At 52.4% G+C, this 9,076-nt stretch overlaps 1 protein-coding gene across 1 annotated transcript in view; it reads left to right on the forward strand.

Moving 5' to 3' along the window:
* Arhgap35 (Rho GTPase activating protein 35) overlaps window positions 1-5,139 on the forward strand; it is a 105,097-nt gene extending 99,958 nt beyond the window's left edge. The window contains exons 6-7 of the mRNA XM_052172179.1: window positions 1,678-1,783; window positions 2,206-5,139. Coding sequence (XP_052028139.1) covers window positions 1,678-1,783; window positions 2,206-2,563 — 464 coding nt within the window. The 3' untranslated portion in view covers window positions 2,564-5,139. The remainder of the gene's footprint in view (window positions 1-1,677; window positions 1,784-2,205) is intronic.
* The last annotated feature ends 3,937 nt before the right edge of the window (window positions 5,140-9,076 follow it).

Genomic DNA, 9,076 nt, shown 5'->3' on the forward strand with positions numbered 1-9,076 from the left:
GGGTGCCATCCCTGGGCTGGTATTCTTGGGTTCTATAAGAGCAGACTGAGCAAGCCAGTAAGGAACATCCCTCCAGGGCCTCTGCATCAGCTCCTGCTTCCTGACCTGCTTGAGTTCCAGTCCTGACTTACCTTAGTGATGAACAGCAGTGTGGAAGTGTAAGCTCAATAAACCCTTTCCTCTCCAACTTGCTTCTTGGTCATGATGTTTGTGCAGGAATAGAAACCCTGACTAAGACACACACCAAAACTAAAAATAAGGTCCATACAACATGACATAACACATGTACTTGTAGTGAGGGACACAGGGTTCCTAAAGAGCTATGTGGATAGACAAGAGAATGCAGCATCCTGAGATAGTATAGGAGCGGGAGCCGTCCGTCCCCGCAGGCTGGCTGTCAGCCGTATAGTACCTGTAGCCTGAGCTCTCATTTGCCTAGTGGAGGTGGATGATAAGCCTGCACTGAGAACAGTCTCCCTTGGACGATCAGACACTGACAGTCTGCAGGTCCTTGGCTTGCTTTCCCTGACCCACGCTGGACCTAGAGTCCTAGCTCTAGGACTTCTGTCAGCACAAGCCATAAGGCAGCTCGTTGAGACCAGATAGACTGGAGGGACTCCTCACTCCTCCCTGCCTGTCCCCATCACAGAGTCTGTGTACTTGCAGCTAGCTTGCTTGAGGCTGTGCCCAAAACCAACAAAAACCATTGTAGTTTGGATTTTGTTTTGTTTTGGGGGTTGTGTGCATGTAGGCATGTGCACACACGTGGAGGTTAGCGGACAACTTACAGGAGTCAGTTTTTTGTACCGAATCCCAAGGATCAAGCTTAGTTTGTCAGACAGACCTGACAGTGCTTTTGCCCATGGGCATTCCACTAGCATGCTGTAACCCCACAGAGCAGTGGCCACAAAGATGCCTTGCTATGTGCAGAGGAATCAGAGTTGACTGGTGTCGTTCTGTTTAGGCTCGGAACCGTCATTTTGCCTCCTGCCAGAATGAGCGGGACTCAGCTGAGTTGGGCAGTGGTTAGTTCAGATCCTGCTCCACGCCATTCTGTCTGATTGCTTCTTTCCCATACTCAGAACAGGGCAGAGTGGCGATGGCTGACCTGGCATGGCATAGACGACATGCTTCCTGCCACGGCACATTACAACTCTGTGGGCACAGTAGACAGCAGTGGGAACAGGGCATGTGGTCCCTTTGAGTGCCTAAGAATCGCCCACTGTATCAGTCCTTCCGACAGAACATGTGCAGGGAAGGACAGAGCCCTGGTCTTGTGGCAGACCCCTCCTTCCATGGTCTGTCAGCGTGGGTGGGTGGCAGCACCCTCCGTCTGGCCAGGAAGCAAGCAGCCTTTCTACATCAGGGTGCCTGTCTCCAGGGCAACCCATGAGCAAAGAATGGTGTTCTTTATGGCAGAGTCGGCATGGGCTGGGGGGGCTGGGGGCAGGAAGCCCAGCACACAGTACCACCCTTCAGCACGGCCTGGACCCCCGTCCAGGTGTGCGCCTTGGCTCTGCACAGGAGAGTAGGACAGGACTGCCCTTCCAGAGGATTCCCAGAGCACACCTGGGCTGGCCACCAGCCACCTGTCCTGCCAACTGCTCTTTAGCCCCTTGGTGTCCTCAAGACACCCACCACACTCGGACCTGAGCGCCTTTCATTTTTGTCTTTCAGAAATCAACGACAGGGAACAGAAGTTGCATGCTCTGAAGGAAGTGCTGAAGAAATTCCCAAAGGAAAACCATGAAGTCTTCAAATATGTCATCTCCCACCTGAACAAGTAGGTTTGGGAGCCGCTGTTTTCCTCCTGTGTAAGCAGCATGTTGGGTTGGTTAACTGAGGGAGAAGGCCAGCAGGGCCCACCCTCTCGTAGCAGCGAGTGGCATAGCTAGGCCCTTGGCATCCTTACTTTCCATTCTGGCTCTGGCTCCAAGCCTGTGGGGGTGGCGGGGTAGTTTCTCTGGCAGGTGGCAGTGCCTTCAGAAACTTCACAGAACCAAAAATGCCAAGAGCTTCTCAGTGTTCGTGTGAGACAGATCACATATCAAGAGGCATGCCTCGGGACAGAGCAGCCTGTCCTGTGTGCCCAGGCTGAGCGGCTCATGGTGGGCCTGCTGGCAGAGAGGTAGGTTTTGGAGCCAGGCAGGGAGGATACCCCTGAGGCCCTGTGCAGACCTCACCCAGCTTTGCTGTCACCTGCAGAGTCAGCCACAACAACAAGGTGAATCTCATGACCAGTGAGAACCTGTCCATCTGCTTCTGGCCCACGCTGATGCGGCCTGACTTCAGCAGCATGGACGCGCTCACAGCCACGCGCTCCTACCAGACCATCATCGAGCTCTTCATCCAGCAGTGCCCCTTCTTCTTCTACAACCGGCCCATCAGCGAGCCTCCAGGGGCTGCGCCCGGCTCCCCTTCAGCCATGGCTCCCACCGTCCCCTTCCTCACCTCTACACCTGCCAGCAGTCAGCCATCACCTCCCCAGTCCCCTCCTCCAACCCCTCAGTCCCCAATGCAGCCATTGCTCCCTTCTCAGCTCCAAGCCGAGCACACGCTGTGAGCCGCCACAGCCCAGGAAGCGGGAACATCAGTCGTCTTCTTGACGGGGTAGGATCTGGCCTTGAACAAAATCAGGTTCCCTGGGGTGGAAGTCACAGCCAAGCGCCTTTCTAAGACTTGAGTGGTGTCGTCCACGGCTGGGCAGTTGAGCAGCCTGCCCTGCCCTGCCCTGGCTATGGCTGTGGCAGCAGTAAGGCCTCCCCTTGGTCTGGGTCGATCTGCAGACTGAACTGACCAGCGAGCGGCCCCAGGGCCCTGACTGCTCCTTGGCCCCTTGCCCAGCCTGTCTGCCTGCACCAGCTCCAGGCCCCACCATCAGGACGTCACCCCAGCCTCTGCCAGGGGCAGAGGTAACCCCAGCAGGGCTGGCCCCTCTAAAGAGGACGTTTCCTAGTTTGTCCTCTCTCGTTGTCCATACCCACACACACCTGCAGCAGGGGTCTGGGGACCGTGTGGGCTTTGGCTCTGCTACCCCATAGACACACTGGGGCGCCAGCATGGCCCAGCAGCACAGCAAGAGGAGAGCTTTGTGCCTAGACCCAGTGTGTGGCTTTCCTCCAGCCCCTCCCCAGGCTTCTGATCCATTCCCTGCAGCAAAGGAACACTGGAAGAAAGATGGAACTCCTCCACAGAGACAGAAAGACAGAAATCACGGGAAGAAAACAGACCTCAAGTTTCCACTCCCACATGCCAGGTGGCCACTGGGTAAAAAAAGTCCCTTTGTGTATGTATGACAGCAAGGCAAGGACACCTGGGCAGTAACTACACCCACCGCCCCTCTCCCCACCCCACTGTTGACCAACACACTACATATACTACTAGAGAAACACTACAGGGGTGTGCACACGGCACCCAGGCTAGCGTGCTTGCTGTTGAAGTGGGGTCATTTCATTTCATGCAACAGAGGTGTCTGGGATCTGAGCAGGTATGACACCTTCCAGAAATGATCATATGACTGTGGGATGGAGGGAACCTGTTCTCAAGCAAAGGCGCCATGCCTGGCTTGTCACCACACAGCCCCAGCCCTCACCCTTCCCCAGCAGCCTCCCCATACTCTGCTCCTGATGTGGCGGCCCTTATTGGCTCCTGCCTTTGCCACACACAGACACACACACACACACCAGTCGAAGCACTGGACCATGGAATTTGACACTAAGGTACCCCGAGCATAGGAGGGGCATGGGTTGCACCATTGCACTTTAGAAATAACACATGGGAGTGTTCCCAAGGGCCTCAGGTGGACTGCCACCCTGCCTTTTCCTCTGTAGGACAAGAGGAGGATGACTGGCCTATGGCCAGGGTCCTGGCTGTCTCCCTATCTCTAATACTTGGCAACATAAGGTGCTTGCAAACACTAAGACTGTCCCCTGCAAAGTAATCTACAAGACCAGACCAGACCCAAGGCACACGTGTTATACGTAAATGTTTTCCTTCCTGGGGTCTGTGTTGGTTGTTGTGGGCCTGGAGCCAATAGAAACATAATGTGTGTAGTGTCCACTAAGGTCGCAGTCAGTCCCTACCCTGACTTATGCCCCAAGCCTCAGCTAGAGAAATGGCTTCCAGTCCATAGCTTCCGTGTTGAGTCTTTGCAGAGATGGAAGTGGAGCTGTCCTGCTATGAACAGAGTTATGAACCAGGCCACCCATCTCTGAGGCTGCTATGGTGCCTGTTATGTCGGCAGTGGGCGGCAGACGGGCACATGGCTACTTGGACCTCTCTGTGGACACCAGGCTGGTGGACCTCACCTTTGCTTCGGGCACTCTGGGTGACATTCCACTCATGACAAGGCAACCTGGGGAACTACAGAAGTCAGAGCACTCAGGGCTTGCGTGAGTAGCCAGGTCAGCTGCTGCCCTACCCCGAAAGTAGCCCTGGAGGTGATCGCAGCCTAGCACCGCCCAACATCCCCACGATCCCCAGGGCTGGGTCTTGTGTTTCACGTTGGTTGGTATGCGGTCCTTCTGCACTGTCCCACCATCTCATCTCTGCTTTTTAAGGGATCTGGAAAGGTCTGCAGCTCTGTCTGACCCTACACTCTCCATTTTCCCCAGCCAAGGCAGGCAGGCAGCAGTAACAAACTTCTTAGAACCTCCACACTGTTTCTACCACTACATGGGGTAAGATAAGCACCTTGTAGGCCAGAGGGGTGGGGTGAGCCCTCCTGTAGTCTGCACCCCTGGTGTAGTGGGAAGAAGCCCTGAAGACCTGCATCCCCTAAGTGAGGACCTGCAGGGTACTTTGTGCTCTGCCCCCAGACCCTCAGACTTAACAGTGGGCCAACTATCATCCTCATCTCCCAAAGTCATCAACAGGTGGCAGGAAGTGGTCCTCCATCTCAGTCACCACAGTGCGCATAGGGAGGGCACAGGAGGGGCTGGGTCAGTCCAGCCCTGCTGCAGCCAGGGACACTGAGAGGCTAAGGCTAGAGGCACTGGTGCCCAGTTGCGAAGCCACCCAAGGAGTGGAGCCAGAACATAAGTTACTGTTCGCATTAAAGAATCATGTTCCCTGTGTACATTTTAAGCAAAGGAGAAGTCTCGGATTGTGTGGGAATAAAACTTGTTTGAAACTTTGGAATAGTGCTGCTGTCGGCTTATTTTTCTGGTACTTGTATTTTCACATGTTAAATGATCTTTATATGTGTTGAATTAACAAATATTTTGAGTTTCCTAAGAACAAACAGAAACATTAATGGTATTGAAGTGTGTTAGTAGTCTGGCCGTGTGCCCAAACTTCTGGAAACCTGTCTGTAAAGCAAGTGTAATGATGATTTCCTGTATCATGGGGGCTCAAGCCAGGACTCTAGTCGCTGTTGGGAATGTCTGCTTCGTTTCCAGGCTTTTTGTTTTTAACTCGTCATGGGTTCTGGCTCCAGCCTGCTTAGTGCATGGGCAGCGTCCTGGCTGCCAAGGCATCTCCAATTGAGAGGTTTTTGTTTGGTTTTGTTTTTTAAGATCATGTATTTGCTACAAAGTATTGTACTTGTCTCAATGGGAATGGTGTAAAAAAAAAAAAAAGAAAGAAAGAAAAGGCCTTATGTGATATGTATTATAGTTAATAAATCAGTCTTGTAAAAAAAACAAACAAACAAACAAACAAACAGAAAATCAGGCCTGAGAAATGAAGGGCTGCGTCTCCAAAGCAGCCTGGGGCCAAGCCGGGACGACCCACTCCCCTCATCCTGCATCCTGAGGAGGGAGAAGGCCGGCCTCCTAGAGAAGCCACCGCCAGAAACATTCCCACCACCCCGAAATACTGGAAAATAACTACGTGTGGTGCACACCTAGTCTAGGACCCGGTGTGCTGAGCTGTCAGTTTTAAGCATCTGTGTGTGAGGCACATGGCTGTCACAGAGGCCTGTCAGAGGACACCTTGGTGACATAGGGGCATCTCCCACCATCCGGGTCCCAGCTGCTGTCAAGTGTTCGTACCAAGCTGTGCAGAATCCCTTTGCCTCCATTCCAGTGCTCTAGAATGCTGTAACTCAGGCCTGCTGGGATTCTGGCATGTCCACATGTGCGTTTAACCTGACCTCCCTTGACCCTTCCCTATAGCAGGGCTTGAAAGTTCTTCATCCAAGATGTCTGTCACAGCACCACCAAATGGATGGGGAGAACCTCCAGGCAGCCTCAGACTTCAAACAAGCCTACTTTCCTCCCCCTCCTCCTCCCTTTCTTCCTCCTCCTCCCTCTCCTCTTCCTCTTTCCCATCCTCCTCTTCCTCCCTCCTCACCCTCCTCTTCCTCCTCACCCTCTTCCCCCCCCCTCCTCCTCTTCCTCCTCCAAGTTTGTTTTGTTTCAGAAGGTTTCTCCATGTAACCCTGGCTGTCCTGGAACTCACTCTGGCTACCTACCTGTGAGTTAAAAGGCAGTTGTGAGCCACCCAATAAACCGAACTTGGATCCTCTGCAAAAGCAGCAAGCCCTCAACCTCTGAGCCTTTATATGACTGTTTTTGTGGGTAAATGCAGTGCCTGTGGAGGCCAGCAGAGGGCATAGGATCTCCTGGAACGAGAGAACTAGTGAGCTGGAAAGAGGATTCTGGTCCTCTATAATCGGCATGCACCTTTAGCCACTGAGCCATCTCCACCCAAAGATGGTATTAATATGTAGCCCAGACTTTTCCTATACTTAGTGCAATCCTCCTGAATCAGCCTCTTGAGTGCCGAGATGTAAGCTACCACTCACCTGAGTCTAGAGTTCTTGTGGGCACATCTGTGACTCTCCTATGCCCACCCAGAATGTCACCTGATTCTAGGCTTGTGCAGTGGCATGTTGGGTAAAAGCACTTGATCCCTGGAACCTCCACAGTTGTCCTTTTGTTTTTTATTGTTTAGTCTGGTAGAGCCCTCAATATGTAGCTGAGCCTAGCCTTGAACTGATTCTCCTGCCTCCGTTCCCCGGTAATAGGATTGCAGATAGGCTACACCCCTCACCCCTGGCTGGGAAGCTTCTCTCAGTGGACTGAACTTGGCGTTCGATTGTCTCCACTCATTTAATTCAGAATCCCAGAGTGTGTGCTCTGTGCCAGGCCCCAGAGAGCACAGCCGCAGGCACAGCCCTGCCGCCCAAAGCCCACCTGTCAGTGGAATAACCAGAGTCAGTTACAGCCATAGCTGTGTGTGCCTGCTCTGACCATTGCTCTTGAAAGTCTCCCTGAGGAGGTGACTCAGTTAAGAGTATATACTGCTCTTGCAGAGGATCTGAGTTCGGTTACCAGCACCTACACAGGCTAACTGCTGATTGCAGCTCTGTCCTCCACCAGTCCCTCTACACACACCTAATATTAAAGTAAGTCCATGAAACGCAGTCAAACAGGCCAATCATAGCAGCTACTCAGCCTAAGGCAGGAGAATTGCCCTTTTTAGGCCTGCTTGGCCACTGAGGAATTAAAGACTTAGCAAGACTTATCTCACAAAAACTAAAAGGTGGTAGGTGTGGCTCAGTGGTAGAGTTTGCCCAGCGTGCACAGGTAGAAGGCTTTGGGTTCAATCCTCAGTCATGGCAAAAAGTGGCAAAATACTAAGCCAAATGTGGAAGTTCATACCTATAGTCCCCACAATCAAAGTCTGAGGGGGGGTGCAGGGCAGAGAGATGGCTCCGAAGTTAAGAACACTGTTCATCCAGAGCATCTGGGCCCAATTCCTAGCACCCACACTTACACGGCAGCTCGACACCCACACAGAAGCATACATGCAGGCAAAATACCAGTGTGCATAACATGAGCACATATTTTTAAAAAGCTGAGGCAGGGGGATTATGAGTTTAAGGGACGCTTTGAGACATCTCAAAATCACTGAAAACATCTTTGTGTGTATGTGTGTGTGTGTGTTTTGTCAGTCCAAGCCAGAAAAGATTTGAGTGAATCCCAGCCTGGGTGCTGAGCTGAGAGTCAGTTGGATTAGCACACTGAGCCGGGCATGGTGGCACACGCCTGTAATCCCAGCACTTGGGAGGCAGATTTCTGAGTTCGAGGCCAGCCTGGTCTACAGAGTGAGTTCCAGGACAGCCAGGGCTACACAGAGAAACCCTGTCTCAAAAAAGAAAAAAAAAAAAAAAGAGGATTAGCACACTGAGGGAATGTGAACATGGGAAAGAGAGGTGGGTGTTGCACATCCTAGAAGTCCAGACAACAGAGTCAGTTGAATGTTGTGTACACCTGTGAGAACCAATGCTGGCCATGCCAGGATTGCATTAATGCAACACCTGCAGAGAGAATGCACTGCCTTGTTCCACATGGCCACCAGGGGTCAGCAGAACATCGTCCTGCAGTGCTGCATGCAGGAAAACAAAAGTTGAGGGTGGGAACTTTCTGAAGAAAGCACCCTAAGGCTGGGGGGTGGGGGGATGGGGGCTGTGGCTAGGAGGAGACTTCTGAAAACGGCCCTAGAATCAAAGTGTCTCACATGGCATCTGAGAAGGAGGGGAATGACGTCATTCTCGGTCAATTCATCCACCAACCTCACCTACCAAGTCCATTCATTTATTCTGCCACTCGGTTACCGGAGGTCAGGGAGCAAGGCCCCCACTGAGCTTTATAAACTAAGGAACTTAATTCAGGCCAGGTGTGGGCTGTCAGACATCTGTAATCCTGACACTGGGGAGCCTAAATTTAAGACTGGCTTAAATTGTCGGGCGGTGGTGGCGCACGCCTGTAATCCCAGTACTTGGGAGGCAGAGGCAGGCACATTTCTGAGTTTGAGGCCAGCCTGGTCTACAGAGTGAGTTCCAGGACAGCCAGGGCTACACAGAGAAACCCTGTCTTGAAAAAACCAAATCCCCCCCCCCCCAAAAAAAAAAAAACGGGAAAAAAAGAAGACTGGCTTAAATTACACAAGACCTGTGGGGGGGGGGGGAAGCAACATGGGGCTAAGGCTGTTCTTGTGAAGGACCTGGGTCTGATTCCCAGCACCCACATGGGGTCTCACAACCATCTGTAATTCCAGTTCCAGGGGATCTGATGTCTTCTTCTGACCTCCGTGAGCACCAAGCCCCAAGACTTAAATTCAGACAAAA

This window comes from Apodemus sylvaticus, chromosome 1 (assembly GCF_947179515.1).
Source record: "Apodemus sylvaticus chromosome 1, mApoSyl1.1, whole genome shotgun sequence".
In the NCBI taxonomy this organism is placed as follows: Eukaryota; Metazoa; Chordata; class Mammalia; order Rodentia; family Muridae; genus Apodemus; species Apodemus sylvaticus.